The 14,947-nt window shown below is 62.3% G+C and overlaps 7 protein-coding genes across 7 annotated transcripts; 4 read left to right on the top strand and 3 right to left on the bottom strand.

The window, feature by feature from the left end:
• Positions 1-326: 326 nt before the first annotated feature.
• Positions 327-1,583, bottom strand: COLE_01181 (uncharacterized protein; the record flags this gene model as incomplete). Its single annotated transcript, XM_018419593.2, has 2 exons — positions 327-1,321; positions 1,499-1,583. 2 exons carry the CDS (start codon positions 1,581-1,583, stop codon positions 327-329), a joined length of 1,080 nt encoding a protein of 359 aa, XP_018281666.2.
• Positions 1,584-3,492: 1,909 nt separating this feature from the next.
• Positions 3,493-4,273, bottom strand: COLE_01182 (uncharacterized protein; the record flags this gene model as incomplete). The annotated part of the gene is made up of 2 exons (XM_018421152.2): positions 3,493-3,754; positions 4,008-4,273. The coding sequence occupies 2 exons, from the start codon at positions 4,271-4,273 to the stop codon at positions 3,493-3,495; spliced, it is 528 nt and encodes a 175-aa protein (XP_018281665.1).
• Positions 4,274-4,407: 134 nt separating this feature from the next.
• Positions 4,408-5,217, top strand: COLE_01183 (uncharacterized protein; the record flags this gene model as incomplete). The annotated part of the gene is made up of 3 exons (XM_018426361.1): positions 4,408-4,452; positions 4,484-4,825; positions 4,858-5,217. The coding sequence occupies 3 exons, from the start codon at positions 4,408-4,410 to the stop codon at positions 5,215-5,217; spliced, it is 747 nt and encodes a 248-aa protein (XP_018281664.1).
• A 359-nt stretch (positions 5,218-5,576) lies between these two features.
• On the bottom strand, positions 5,577-6,189 carry COLE_01184 (uncharacterized protein; the record flags this gene model as incomplete). The annotated part of the gene is made up of 2 exons (XM_018426360.2): positions 5,577-5,833; positions 5,991-6,189. The coding sequence occupies 2 exons, from the start codon at positions 6,187-6,189 to the stop codon at positions 5,577-5,579; spliced, it is 456 nt and encodes a 151-aa protein (XP_018281663.1).
• A 356-nt stretch (positions 6,190-6,545) lies between these two features.
• Positions 6,546-11,065, top strand: COLE_01185 (uncharacterized protein; the record flags this gene model as incomplete). The annotated part of the gene is made up of 5 exons (XM_018421151.2): positions 6,546-7,341; positions 7,376-7,943; positions 7,982-10,020; positions 10,067-10,166; positions 10,201-11,065. 5 exons carry the CDS (start codon positions 6,546-6,548, stop codon positions 11,063-11,065), a joined length of 4,368 nt encoding a protein of 1,455 aa, XP_018281662.1.
• Positions 11,066-11,617: 552 nt separating this feature from the next.
• On the top strand, positions 11,618-13,156 carry COLE_01186 (uncharacterized protein; the record flags this gene model as incomplete). The annotated part of the gene is made up of 7 exons (XM_018422062.2): positions 11,618-11,673; positions 11,751-11,970; positions 12,257-12,285; positions 12,405-12,513; positions 12,547-12,737; positions 12,773-12,900; positions 13,020-13,156. The coding sequence occupies 7 exons, from the start codon at positions 11,618-11,620 to the stop codon at positions 13,154-13,156; spliced, it is 870 nt and encodes a 289-aa protein (XP_018281661.1).
• Positions 13,157-13,480: 324 nt separating this feature from the next.
• Positions 13,481-14,920, top strand: COLE_01187 (uncharacterized protein; the record flags this gene model as incomplete). The annotated part of the gene is made up of 3 exons (XM_018421150.2): positions 13,481-13,646; positions 13,905-14,410; positions 14,444-14,920. 3 exons carry the CDS (start codon positions 13,481-13,483, stop codon positions 14,918-14,920), a joined length of 1,149 nt encoding a protein of 382 aa, XP_018281660.1.
• Positions 14,921-14,947: the final 27 nt, after the last annotated feature.

Consider the following 14,947-nt stretch of genomic DNA (forward strand, 5'->3'; position numbering starts at 1 on the left):
GCCCGTCGTGTTCGCCGCAGCCGAGTTCAGCACGTCAGCCGCTGCGCCGGGGCTCTGCGTCGTCCCGCTCTCAGCCTTGGCCGGGAAGTCTTTGCGGAACACGCTCGTGTCAACCATACCCGCGACCTCGTCTTTAGCGACCGTGACGCTGTTGGCGACGTCTACATCCGACGAAACCTGGACGCTCGCGCCGCTCGCAAACGTGTCGCCGTACGTAATTCCGCCGGCCGTGTTCTTCTGGTTGTTCTCGCCGCCCCACTGCCCGACCCAGCTCGGGAAGTCCTCGTTGAGGCTGGATCAGCGCTGCGCACACCACGCTCTCATACTCACAACATCTCGGTGTAGTTGCCCGCGTTGGGGAGGTAGACGGGGATGCGGCGCTCGTTGCCGATGCCGATGAAGCGGTTGGGGCCCGCAAACCCGGGATCGGGCTTGGAGCAGCGCTCGCGCTGCACGGGCCCGTCGGCGGGCCACAACGGGTTGCAGCCCGGCAGCTCGTTGATCGCGCGGTACAGGCCAATGTCCTCGGCGGGGAGCATGCCCTGGTACGCGCACTGGCGCGAGGCTTCCTGGTTGAACGACGGCGCCCATGCTGGGCAGTTCTGCGGCTTGTCCTGCGCGCCGTTGGGCGTGTTGCACTGCTTCACGAAGTTGGTGAGCACGGTCGGGTCCCAGCCGTTGACGAAGTCGCCGTGGAACGAGGGGCCGAGCATGTCGCCGTTGGAGAAGACAACGTTGTTCTTGCCTGCCCGCCAGGGGCGGCCGTGCTTCTCCTCGAACTTGTAGAATGCTTGCAGGAAGATGGTCGGGTACTTGATCGGGTGGGAGGGCGGGCACAGCGGCCCGTTCGGGTTGTACTTGGGCCCCTCGGGTCCGTAGTCGAGGCTTTCGACGGGCCAGGTCATGTGGTCGAAGTGGTTTTCCGAGTCGAGGGCGCCGTTGGCCAGCCCGCACGACGGAAAGCGGATGCCGACGTGCAAGTCGTTGCAGCCGTTGGGGTGGGTGGTGCCGTTCGGCAGCCACGGGTGGAAGAGGTCCGGCTTGTCGCCGCAGTGCAACTCGACACCGCGCATGCGGACGTCGCTTAGGTCACGGCTCATCGCCGTGCCCGCGACAATGCGCAAGCCAGGCGGGAAAGGGTTCATGTTGGTCTCGTTCGTGGTGAAGTAGTAGATGCGCGTGTTGAACGGCGACATGGCCTCGTACGTCCCATTGTCGTGCATGTAGTACAGCGTCGGCGTCCAGTAGTTGGACTTGTCGGCCGTGACTGCCGCCGTCGTGCACTGAGCATTGAGCATCTCCTGGGGCGTGTTAAGCTCGGCTGAGGTTAGTCACCGTACACAAAATCGCGTGGCAGGCCTCCGCGGTAACCGGCGGGAGCGTCCCGCACCCACTTCCGCCATCGAAGCCAGGTCATCCTCGCCTCTCGCTCGTTGCTGTGTCTTACTCTCCCACGCAGCCTCCGCCTCCCACGCTCTTCTCGGACGTCGATACTCACAACGGAAGTTGGACGCGCCCAGCACAGTGTGGACGTGCGCACCGACCTTGCCCGGGTCGATGATGGGGTCGATGCGGCCCATCATAATGGGCGAGATGTTGGTGATGATCGTGTGGTCGGGAAAGGCCTGGGCGCTGGCCGAGCCCGCGAGGCCGAGCGCGGCGACGAGGGTTGCGAGCATGGCGAAAGGAGGGTGAGAGTTCTTCGTCCTGCGAAGGGTTTGCGATGGTACAGTCGTGAAAGAGCGTGTAGGCAGCCGCTGTCGAGACGTCGCCGAGAACAATGGAGCAAAGAGGAGCGAAGAGGGGAAGAGCGATAGCGATCCCGAGCCTGTCGGTGTGTTATGAAGACGCGGAGTGATGGTCACAAGAGTCACACAGCTACAAAAGAAAGGGTGGATCAGGTCTAGCTAGGCTAGGGATGACTCAGATCTTAAGCTCTGAGGGAGTGACGAGTCCAGAAGTGTCCGTCGAGGCCGCCTGCGATGCCGAGAGAATCGAGAGAGGTTTGCACTGTTGCTGGCAGTTGCTGGCGAATGGACGAGCACCGAGCGCGAGACGATGCTCACGATGCAACATGTGCAGTTTCAAATCCCAGGAGTGGGTCTGATGATGTGAGGCAAGGCACGTCCAGGCGCCCGAGAATCTCCAGGGTTTACCAGGGAAAGAGGGCACAGAACGGCCGTGCACCCTGCTAAAACGCGTTCCTTGTGTGATACGCCAGGGGCGGCCAAGGGATGCCCTTCGCGCAAAGGCTCGAACATCAGGTCCGAGGGGCCCTATTCTCCGTATGCTTGTCCTCGGCGTCGCAGCGTCAGTCGCCCCATTCAAGCTGAACGATCGAACGAGCCGGTCTCACCCTCAAAAAAGACGCCCAATCTCCACGCCAGAGGCCTCTGAATTTAGAACTTTCTGTGGACCTAGCAAGGTTGGTGCCAAGTCGAGGGAGTTCGAAGGGAAGATGCTACACGGGAAGACAGAAGGGTGCGCATCGAGAACCGAGATAGCGTCAAAGCGAGCGATCTAGATCTAAATCTCGATCTGGATATCGGATGCGAGGCCATGCGAGGCGCCACGACGCGTCAATGGACGGCTCGACGCGTACGGATTGTGATCGCCCGGCCCGGCTGTCTGCCTCGGTCCAACACGTCACGACCGACCTCACCCTCGAGGCACGCCTGCGCATCCGACACGCCGAGCGTCGCAGCCCATCTCCCCCAAGATGGCACATAACGTCAGAAGCTTGTCTCGACCCACGCAGCCTCGGATAGCACAACGCGTCCAAACAATCGTCTCGGCGCGGCTTGGGTTGGGTTGGTTGGGTTGACTGCACGCCAGTTGTGCCCCACAAGGTTCCTGTCAGAGACCCCCTTGCGTTTAATTGCGAGGCCGATGCAGGCAGTTCCGAGGCCGCGTTATGCTCACATCGAATGCGTCCTTCTCAACTCTAGCGTGTTCGGGCAATGCCCAGTCGCCATGGGTTTTGGGTCGTTGGAGCGTTAGTGTGCACCACACATGCGTCCGACACTCAACTCTACCAGTTCGTGCAGCAACAAAGTCGAGTCAATTGTTTGGGCTGGCGTGCCTCTGCCAGTTGCACGGAAACTCCGGAGGAAAGCTCCAGAAATGGAGACTCGGCGGTTGAGCGTGCACATATCGGCAGTGCGATCTCCGATCACAGGCCCCGCGGCGACAGCATGACTCGGTTGATCTCGGCGCACACCGATGCTTATGTGCGCGGGGTGCACGTGTGTCGCAATCCCAGCGTCAGTTGTCAGTACGTGAGTGTCCGCCAGCCTCTAGTCTCTCCACCCATGCGCTGGAGCCCACAGCTGCGTCAAGCTCCATCTTCTCAGACCCAGTGCAGGGTGTGTGATCAGCGAATGGTCAGCAAAATGATCCCGCCTCCCCACGCCAAAGTTAGACCCACTCTATAATGCATACAAGTACAGCGTCTATCCGTTGATCTTCTTCGACCGGCCCTGGCGCTGGGCGTTAGCGAGCATCCTCTAAATTGGGAGTGGCACGGGAGGTTCTCAAAGCCAGCTCATGTAGGTAGCTGCCTGGAGGAAACGCCGGAGTATGTACACCTAGGCTGCACACCCAGGTTGCCACCGCACACGCCCACTCCCACTCCCACACCACACTCACCTTCCTGAGGCGCTGGAGCTTCTTGGCCGACATCTTGGCAGCGATCTGCTCGAGTCGCTCCTTCTCGGCCTTGCGCTGGCGGCGCTCGCGGATAGCAGCGACCTTGCTGAATGTAAGCGTGGTTCACGCGGCTACGATTCCGCTCATCTCAAGAGACCTTCCCTCCACCCAATACATCCCCTATCAGCGCTCCCTCACAGGCGTCGGACAGCCCCGAGCAGTCCAAGCTCCCTGCTCTTCTCCGTCCGTCTCGCCCTCGGCGCTCCCAGCCGCTCGTAGCCCGAGCCCGGCCTTCCTCCCACCCCACACGACCATCACACCCACACCCACGCCCACACCACCACCCAACCCGTACTCACCGCTCGTGCTCCTCCTTCGCCTCATCCTTCATCTCCTTCTCAACAGCCTTGACGGCCTGCCGCGCCTTGTCCTGCTCGAGGCGCTTCGCGAACGGCGACTTGAGTCCCGGAGCCATGATCGTGCGCCGCGTGCTCTCCTTCTCGCCCTTCCACGCCTTCCCGTGGCTCCGGCCAAGCTTTGACGGCCGCACCTCCAAAACCTTGGGCGCGGTCGGCTGCGTGCTGCTCGTGCGCTCCGATGTCGATGTTGGTGCGTCGACGTCCATGGCTGTAATGTTGTGAAGCAGAAATTCACCCCACGCAAGCTGTTGGGTGGCAAAATTCGTGCCTGTTGGAATACCCCCGCTTTCATAAAAACATTACCCGCCTCCACATGCACGTGACTGCTCTTCCGCCCACCATGCGCGTCTTCGCACTCAAGGTGCCGCCGAGCGTCGCCGAAGACGTGAGTCCGCGCGTGGCAGCTCTGACGCCAGACGCTCGACCGGCTCCTGCACCATCTGCCGGAGGGCGCGCAGGCGCGTGTCCGCAAGTTCCGGCACGCGGACGACGCGGTGCGCTCCGTCGCCGGCCGCCTCCTCCCCACATGGTATTTGCGGCGGAGCGGCCTCGTCCCGGCCCCCAGCCACCCGGAGTACGCGACGGGCGCGCGCGGCAAGCCGTACCTCGCGGCACCGGGGCTGGCGCACGCGCTCGACTTTAACACGAGCCACGAGGGCGCGTACGTCCTCCTCGCTGTGGCGCGGGGCGACGTCGGCGTGGACGTCATGGACTTGCCGCGCGACCCGGACGAGCTCGAGGCCTCTGTCGCGTACACGGTACGACAGGGTGGAGTGCGGTCTGACACCAGATGACGCCGCGCGAACGACACGCGGTCGCGGGCGCGCGCGGGCGCGTCAAGGCTAAACTGCTCACTACGTTATGGACGGTCAAGGAGGGGTATACCAAGGCGATAGGGGAGGGGATCGCGTTCGGGCTGGATAGGATAGAGGTGGATTTGGGGGACGGCGCCGTCGCGGGCGTGCGGGTTGATGGGCGCGATGTGCGCGAGAACGGGTGGCGCTGGGTGGTGGGCAGCCTTGACGAGGGCGCGTATGGGTATGCTGTTATTTGGCGCGAGGACGAGGGAGAGAGCACGGCGGTCGAGGTCGAGACGGTACGCTGGGACGAGTTTGTTCGCGCGTTCATTGGGAACGGCGGGGCATGGTAGAGTGTGAGGCCGCCGCCGACGCAAATATGTATTACTCTAGTCTACTAATCGCTACCGCAACTGCCGGTACAGCCCTGGAGAGTACCATCGCATTCCAACAAGCCCAATGATCACGACGCTCAGTGGCAGTGGGTTGGGCCATGGCATACCATGTCCTCTGGCGATGTCGAGGAGGAGTGAGATCCGCCGATCTGCGGACACCCAAACTAAGGCTGACATCCCAATACTGTCCGCTGAACGTTCACTGTACGTGAGTTTGCAGACTCCGCAGGCACACCTCACCGCAGAACGGTGGTGCCTCGAGCGCGCCTCCCTCCCCTCTCAACACTACGCCAGGCATCGCACACTGCATCTGCCCTCTATTGTGTTGGCTTCGCCTCCTCCGCCGCGTCCGCCTCAACCGGGTTCGTCGCCGATGCCTGCGCCTCCAGTGCAGCCATGTGTCGCGCCTTGAGCTGCACGCGCTTGGGCTTGATCAAAGGCTCAGGAGCCGGGGTGGCCTCGACGCTCGCGCGCGTCTTTTCGTCGAGCTGGCGCACAGGAATGTGCACCCACTTCCACTTGAGCGAGCCGGACACCTTCTCCTGGCGCTTGCGCGGGTGCGGGAGGTGCTTGCCTGTGGGCGGAACGGGACAGGGAGATGTGATAGAGCAGCGTGTCGCAGTCGCAGGGAAGGTAGAGGGGGTGAGGGGACCGCAGACGTACGCGCGCAAGTGTCCAGTAAAGAAGAGCGTCAGCATCACCAACGCCGAGCTACCGCCAACTCCACTCACCCCTCCAGAAGAGCTGTCCCCAGGCGACGCCGTGTGCGCGCAGCTCGTCCTTGCCCTCCTGCGTGTGGAACTTGAGCTTGGAGCGGTTGATGCGCCAGAACGAGTTTTCAGGCCACTGGACAGGACGCACGAGCGCGTGCACGCCCTCCTTCGGCAGCGATGCGAGCAGGCGAGGGAGCTGGGATGCTGGTGGCTTCATGGTGGGTGAGTGAGTGAGCGAGATATGGATGTGGTCGCTGGCTCGAAAAGTTCGGAGGTGGACGGCGAATTTCATTGCAGCCTAATCTGTTCTTGGGGTCATTAGGATGAAGTGGAGGGTATTACTGGAGGGTCCAAGGTGCACCGTGGGAGAACTGAGTGTTGACATCTGACGCTGGCCGTTCAAGTCATTGTTCTCACTGTCCAACTTTAGCCAACTCATCTTCCATCCCTCTCGGCTACTCTATCTGTCACAGGAAGAGCGTGCCGACTATTCCCTGCGAACGATCTATACCTCTTCTTATCCAAGAGCGCATTAGCGTGCGACTCAATCTATCGCCACCCGAACACGCAGCCATGGAATGGAGAGAGGTGGAGCGGTCGAGTCCGTCGCCACCACAACCACTTCTCCATCTTGCTGAGCAGGATGGCCAGAACATGAATGCGGATGGTGCTCCTGCAGTTACGGCGAGGGGGGCTCCTACAGCTGCCGCAGATGATGGCACCGACGGCACCGGTGGCACCCATGAGCAGCCACCAGCGCAGCGTGCAGCCAGTGTGGCCACTCCGACCGAGGAGGACAACGCGGCACTGGCCGATGACCGACCCCCGGAAGATCCGCCGCCTGCTGAAGAAGGCGGAATTGGCGACCTCGGCGAGCAGTCTGACATCCATGACCTTCCCGAGGGTGATCTCAATTTCGACGACGAACTGGAAGAAGCACAGCCCTCGACAGCCGAGGACGACTTTGACCTCGCGCCCCTGCCGACTGAGTTTGATCCAGACGCGCCGCTTCCAGACCTTCCCGCGTCCACTGTTCCCGAAGATGACGAGCTCGCCCTGGTCCCCCGCGAGGAGCCCGAACCGCCTTCAGAACCAGCAGCCGAGGCGGAGCCTGAGCAGCAAGCAGCTGCGGAAGATGCTCCCCAAGCCGACGACGCGGAGGCAACGGAGCAGGCTGATCATGCGGACCAGGATATCTATGCTGTGATTCGTGGCTTGGCAGATCCTGGCCTACAATGGGGAGATGGCGAAGAAGGGGCGGAAGTGGAGACGGAGGCGATGGGAGAAGGTGACGCACATGACGCCGAACAGGCGCCCATGGACGTGGATCATTTGCCAGAAGAAGAACCTCGAGAACCCTCTCCTGCCCGTGAGTAAACGCCCTTGGACGATGCTGATGCCAGCCTCGTCGCCATTGACCCCGCTTGGCCTCCCCGAGCTTCCCAATGAGCTGTCTCTCGACGTGGATATTCCACCCTCCAGACTACCGCCTTCAATACTTGCTCCCGAGTTGCAGACATCGGAACCGGCCGAGTCCTCTAGAGCCGCACTCCGACGCACGCGGGGCGTCTTGAGCTCTGCTTCTCCTGCACTCAACGGGTCTGAGCGCAGACAGTCTTTCGGACGCAGTGACACCGACGACTTCGAGTCTGACGGCGGAGAGAAGCGGGAACGGTACAAGCGCCGCAAGGGTCTAGACGGCAAACTCATCCGCGCGTCCGCTCGCCCACGGAAGCGAATCGACAAGCAGCTCCAGATCGAGCGCGACGGCCAGAAGCCGCCTGAGAAGGTTGCGCCGCGTGCGCGCACTCTTACCGACACGCGGCTCAAGGCGTTGGTGCGCGGCAAGCGGCGCGAGTTGCAACTGGCGCCTTGCATTCGCAAACGCTACGGCCCGTGGGGAAAATGTACCCAATGCGTGAGCAAGATTGGCGGCGATTCGTGCCGGTTTCGCAACTACCGCGTCTTCCCGTACGTGACGAAATGCGTGTGTGACTGGCTAACCGCAGACTGGACCCAGCGACAGGCGAGATCACCGGCGCCGGGTGGTTCGAGTCGACCACTCTCGAAGACCCGCTCACGCCTTTGCCGAACAAGTTCAACGTCGAGCTCACTGAGGCGCACATAAGCAGAATAGAGAAGACTGTCGCCCCGCTTTTGGTTGGCCTAATCTCGCGCGAGATGCGGCATGTTATCAAAAACAACGCTCTGCACAGGCCGATCGATACAGCGCAGCACCGGTCCGTGTGCGATTTCTGCTCATCAACCATCTTCGCTGGATTTTGGTTCTGCACCAAGTGCGGGCGCGACTACTGCATAGAGTGCGAGCGATTTTTCTCGGCCAGCGCCGCCACTCTTACCGTGTCGCCCTGGCCCGTGCCAGAAGCAACTCGCCCGCGGCTGCACCGCTGCACGCGCGGGAATGAGACCTTGCCCCTTTCTCCCAAGCCGCCCAAGGCTGGCAAACTCAAGCAGCAGATGCACTTTCGCGACGACCTTCAGGCCGCCTCTCGCCTTTCGGCAGATGAGCTGCGCGCCGACTTTCTCGCGCTCATCAACTTTGTCCTGGAGCCCGGGGCAAGTGACATGGACATCGAGGCGCGTGTGGCATCGCTCGCACTGGACGACGAGGAGACCGATCTTGCCGAAGGCGTGCGGAACTACTTAACCAGGGCATCACCCAGCGCCTCCAGTACAGAGGCGCCACTGTCAGAAGCAGATGTACAAAAGCTGTACGACGCCTCCAAGACTTTGCGACAGCCGCCAGATCCAACCGACATCAAGCCGTTGCCATTCATGTACATCGACGGCGACAAGCTTGACGGATTACCAGGCGCCTTTGACGCTCTGTGGGCGCGTGGCGAGCCCATGGTGGTGGACAACCTCATGAAAAGGCTGCAGAAGCAGTGGACGCCTGACAACTTCATTAGACGATTCAAGGACGAGCCGTGCTTCGTCGTCGACTGCGAGTCGGAGCACGTCATGAAGACGAGCGTCGGCGCCTTCTTTCTCCTGTTCAAGGAATTGGGCGGCGAGACAAGCGTACCAAACCCTGTGCCTGTGCTTACGAATGGCACAGCAAACGGGGTGCGCCCGGATGAGGCGGATCGGGCGGCCCACTCCACTGGCAGATCCCTTTCGCCTCATCAGTCGATGACTGTCCATAAGGCGCCATCGCACGAGCCAACAGCCACAGGCAGTGTGCAGTCGGCGGGGCCGGTGTCCGGCAAGTCGAGCGGCAATGGAACTCCTGATGTGGAGGAGTCCAGCCGTTCCCCCGCCGCCGTCCCAGCTCAAACAACTCCAGGTGCTTCAAGTGCTGCGCGTCCCATACTCCCTGCTCCCGCACAGCGAGGCTCCGTGTCAGGAAGCGGCACGGGTACTCCCCAACGGGCTTACACATTCGAAGAGCAGGTCGCGCAGATGGCCAGCTGGGCTCCAGGATATGCGGTGCTCAAGGCCGAACAACGCATACTGAAGCTCAAGGACTGGCCATCGACGGACGACTTCGCCAGTGCCTACCCTGATCTTTACGAGGACTTTTCGAGGGCCCTTCCGGCGCCTGATTTTACACAGCGCATCGGCGTTCTTAACCTCTACTCCCATTTCCCACCCGGCCCGACGCGCCCTGACATTGGCCCAAAGATGTACAACGCTCTTGCCGGCCGCGAGGAACCCGGCAGCTTCGGGTCGACGCGCTTACACATGGACGTGGCGGACGCCGTTAACATCATGCTGTATGCGTCCAAGCGCGCCGACGGCTCGCCTGGATGCGCGGTGTGGGACCTCTTCCGCGCCGAAGATGCCGACAAGATCCGCGCATTCCTCAAAGGCCGCTTCCCACACATAAAGATGACGGATCCTATTCACTCGCAGCTCTTCTACCTTGACTCAGAGCTGCGCGAGGAACTGCACGCGCAATATGGTGTTGCTTCGTTCCGTGTTTACCAATACCCCGGACAAGCAGTGTTCGTTCCCGCGGGCTGCGCACACCAGGTCTGCAATCTCGCCAACTGCATGAAGATCGCGCTTGACTTTGTGTCGCCTCGTGAGTGTGGGCCGCGATGATGAGACTGTGACGTAGCTGACCTCAGACAATGTTCGCAGATGCCAGCGGCTCACGCAGGACTTCCGCAAGGAGAACTATGTGCGAGTCTGGAAGGAGGACGTGTTGCAACTGTACAACGTCATGTGGTGAGGTGTTTCCTGAGACAAGAACTAACAGCAGGTACGCATGGACAAACGTCCGGGGCATCCGTGAGGCGCGCAAGCAGGCGGAGATCGCGCGACGTGAGCACGCAGCGCGCAAGGCAGACTGGCTCGCGCGTCTGAACGCCGGACAGGTGCCTCACCTGCCTGGACACCCAGCAGTTGGACGTCAACCGCAGTACCCGCACTCGCGTACATACCCTCACCCATACGCGCCGGCTCGTGAGGACTCTCGATACCACTCGTTTGCTCCCACGCCCGCGTGGAGCTCTATGCGCGACGATCCCTCACCCAGGGTCGGTGCTGAGAGTGCTGTCCGAGGGCAGTCGACACCGCCAACTGCAGTGCAGTCTGCGCCCCCGGAGCCGAATGCTCCGCAGGCAGAGCGGCCAGTACGGTCGCCGAGCGCTGCAGAGGCAACGCCGACCCCCGTGGCTGAGGGTGGCCCCACACCTCCGCCCCCAACGTCGTCGTCCGATGCCGTCGCGGTCTCGGCCAATGCCGAGGCACAGGCGAATGGCAGAGGTGCGGCAATAACCGAAGGCCAGGAACCAAAAGTCCAAGATAAGAATCCCGAGTCGGCCTCGGATTCGGCCCGGGAGATCCCGCCAGCCAATGACAGCGCCGAAACAGTTTCGAGTCCGCCATTGCCGTCGCCTCGTGAAGAGCTCGCGCGTCGCCTGATGGAAGCCGCACTCGCGCGTGAGCCCAAACCTGAGCTGCACGTCGACCCGACACCCAAGGCAAGTGCGCAGCGCGAGTCGTATGACCGTCACAACTCGCGCATCAGTTCCGCATTTGGTGACTCGGATCTCAGCGCGTTGCCCGACCTAATGGACCTGGGCGGCGAGACTGGGTTCAGCGATGTTGACATGCTGGGCTAGGTGCGAGTCAGCTTGGTCTGATTGTATAGGCAGGATGCCGTTACAGGCTGTAGCGATGAAGCAGGGCGTTCCGCCAGATCCAGACGACAAGCGGGGCGGATCTGGCCCGCCGGCCGCCAGGGATTGTAATCAGCCAGATTGCAGATTGACGCCTGCCTCGTTTGGCGCTTCTCCAACGCGTCGTATCCCTTTCTTGTGCAGGAGTTGGCATGGAGAGTGCGTCTGTACTGTAGGCCTGTAGCCTAGTGTAGCCTAGCCAAGCGCGCGCCAGTGCAGCGGCAGTTACCCGAAAGATGCAAGACTAAGCCATGCCCACTCTTCGAAAGAGATACAGACGGGTAGCGATTAAACGGTCGGTCATCGGGCCAAACTCAGGGCCCAGATTCGTCCAGTGCAATCCGTGCCTGCCGGTTGCCTGTGCGCGTCTCCCAAATTGACAACAATCGTCCTCGTACTCCTCCCCGCACTCGTCCATCAGCCGCATCCCTCTTTGCACTTTCTCTCTACTCTCACTCTCACTTCTACTCTCACCCCCTCTCACTCAGAACAACAATGGCCGCCCGCCTCCGCCTCCAGAACAAGGTCGCAATCGTGACCGGCGCTGCCTCGTATGTTCCATTCCGCTCGCTCTGTCGCCGCCCTCTCCGCCACTCTACACTATCGCCCCGTTTCCGGCTGACCGCAGCGGCATCGGCCTCGAGACCTCGCTCCAGTTCGCTGCTGAGGGCGCCCGCGTCGTGCTCTCCGATGTGAACGAGGCGGCGGTCCAGAAGGCCGCCGAGCTCGTGCTCAAGAACTTCCCCACTTCCGAGGCGATCGCCGTCAAGGCCGACGTGTCCAAGGAGGCTGAGGTCGCTGCCGTCGTCGACGCTGCTGTTGCCAAGTTTGGCCGTTTGGACGTCATGGTGAGTTAGTGAGAGTCTGAGGCGTACGGGATTGTCGAGGAGGGCCGGATGGAGCATGGAAGGAGGACGGAGTCTCGCCCGCGGCGAAGATTGCTGGCGGGGACGAGCTGTGAAGAGGGCGAGAAATTGTGCTAGTGTGGGAATCAATGGAGTGATCACATGCTATGGCTTTGAGCTAGCGGGCTAGCTGGGAGCAAGCCACAGCCCGATACCTCCTGCGGTCATGGACCGAATAGGGAGCGAGGAGGACACGGAGGCCCGAGTTTAGCATGACGACTAACCCCAGTTCAACAACGCCGGTATCATGCACCCCGCGTACGTGTCTCCGTCCATTGGGTTGTCGCCGTGGAAGGCGCACGGGCTCCCGATTCCCGGGATCCCGGTCCGGGCTCCGGGTCCCGAGCGCCACTAACCAGCGAACGCGCTGACCGCAGTGACGACGACGCCGTCAACACCGAGGAGAAGATCTGGGACCTCACGCAGGCCATCAACGTCAAGGGCGTCTGGTACGGCTGCAAGCACGCCGTCCTCGCCATGCGCAAGGTAGCTCTCGCCCGTGGCCCCAGCTAATGGCAGAACAAGGCCGAGCCTGAGAAGGGCCTTGGCATCGGCGGCTCGGTGATCAACGTGGCTTCCTTCGTGTGCAAGGTCGGCGCCGCTACGCCGCAGCTCGCGTACACCGCCTCGAAGGGTGCCGTGCTGGCCATGACCCGCGAGCTTGCTATGGTTCACGCGCGCGAGGGCATCCGCTTCAACTCGCTCTGCCCGTGGGTGTTGGATCAGAAAGCACAGCTAACAGCAGCGGCCCCATCAAGACCCCTCTCCTGATGGACTTCCTCAACACCCCCGAGAAGCTCAACCGCCGCATGATCCACTGCCCCATGGGCCGCTTCGGCGAGGCTGTGGAGCAGGCCAAGTCGGTTGTTTTCCGTGAGTCTGGGTATGCGGGACGTGCGGGCGAGCGGGATGGGAGCCTCCCGTAGCTTCCCTACTCGCGAGCGTCACTCTACCTGCCACCCACCCAACCTTTGCCCCTTCACTAACTCCAGTCGCCTCGGACGACTCGTCGTTCGTCAACGGCACCGACTTCATGGTCGACGGCGGCCTCATTGCGTGCTACGTCACCGCTGAGGGCGAGACCAAGGTCCCCGGCCCGCAGGGCCTCGTCTCCCAGCTCCAGCAGTAGAGCGGGTAATGCCAGGGCACACTTAGATGCTGCTAGAGTAGGATAGTTGTCGGTAATCACGAGGAGGATCATGTGGGCATGTGACAAGAGTTGCACCAGCGCAATCGATATTTCAATCTGGAGGATGGTCCACAAATCCCGTGCCTGAGTTTTACCCGGTCCCAGCCATGTGTCGAGCCAAACCGATTACCCGGCGAACTCTCACTTCGCTCCTCCTCGCTACTCCTCATCCCTCCTCTCTCTCAGTCTCTTCGAGCCGCTCGACCCGCCACCCTGCTCCAGCACCCGTTCGACACGACCCCGTACTCGCCCACGACCGCGACCATGGCGTCCTACACCATCCCCAACCTCAAGGGCGCGGACACGTGGCGTGACCTCGAGTCCAAGTTCCCCCCGATCAAGAACGACCTCGTGCTCCGCGCCGCGCGCGGCGAGGAGACTCCCCGCGCCCCAGTTTGGGTCATGCGCCAGGCTGGGCGTTACCTCCCCGGTGAGTTGGGAGTGTGGCCGGTGAAATCGTCGAGGGTGCGGCCAGGTGACGCGGAGCCTCACAAACTTGGCCGCTGTCGGGAATGACACGGTCCTCAGCGTAGAGGCTGCGGCGGACACGCGCATGACTCTGAGGGCAGAATTGGGGCTGCTGCGAAACAGCCGCCGTGCCAGTCTTTGCTCGGTTGCTGCACAACGCTTGAACTGTCCCTTTTGACAGGCTGCGGCCACGGCCTCTTCCGAGCCCCACTGACACCAGAATTCCTCGAGGTCCGGAAGAAGCACTCGTTCTTCGAGTGCTGCCAGACGCCCGAGCTCGCGGCCAAGCTCACGCTCCAGCCGATCGACCGGTACCCGACGCTGGACGCGTCGATCATCTTCTGCGACATCCTCGTGGTGCCACAGGCGCTGGGCATGGAGGTGCTGATGGAGCCTGCGCGCGGCCCCGTGCTCCCGCAGCCGCTCACGTCGCCGGCGGACCTCGCGCGCCTGCCCGACACAGTCGACGTGCAGAAGGAGCTCGGCTACGTCTTCGACGCGGTCACGCTCACGCGCCAGGGCCTGGCCGGCCGCGTGCCGCTCATCGGCTTCTGCGGCGCGCCATGGACCCTCATGGCATACATGTGCGAGGGCGGCGGCAGTAAGACGTTCGAGCGCAGCAAGAGCTGGCTGTACAAGTGGCCGGCGGAGAGCAAGGCGCTGCTCACCAAGATCGCGGACGTGTGCGCCGACCTCCTCGTCGGCCAGGTTCTTGCCGGTGCATCCGTGAGTCTGAGGCGTCTACAACGCTGACCCCAGATGCTCCAGGTCTTCGACTCGTGGGCCGGCGAGCTCACGCCGCACCACTTCCAGGAGTTTGCGCTGCCCGCCCTCGTCCACATCGCGCGCAAGGTCCGCCATGTCCTCAAGCACCTCGGCCACGACGAGGTGCCCATGACGCTGTTCCCGCGCAACGTGCACGCGCCGTCGTCACTCGCCCTCCTCAAGCCCGAGCTGTCGGGGTACGACACGATCGGCCTCGACCAGGGCCTCGACGCCGTCGAGGCCCGCCGCCTCGTCGGCCCCGAGCTCAACCTCCAGGGCAACTTTGACCCCGTGGTGCTTTACGGCGGGCGCGAGGGCATCGAGAAGGAGGTTGCGCGTGTGTGCAAGCGCTTCCACGAGGCCGGAGGTGGCTGGATCGCCAACCTGGGCCACGGCATCACGCCCAACGTCAAGCCAGAGGACATGGGGTGGTTCCTCGAGTGCGTGCACAAGTACTCGGTGCGGAAGTAGAAGATGAAACGACGGTACGGTAGAAAA

Source organism: Cutaneotrichosporon oleaginosum (genome assembly GCF_008065305.1).
Source record: "Cutaneotrichosporon oleaginosum strain ATCC 20508 chromosome Unknown ATCC20508_contig01, whole genome shotgun sequence".
In the NCBI taxonomy this organism is placed as follows: Eukaryota; Fungi; Basidiomycota; class Tremellomycetes; order Trichosporonales; family Trichosporonaceae; genus Cutaneotrichosporon; species Cutaneotrichosporon oleaginosum.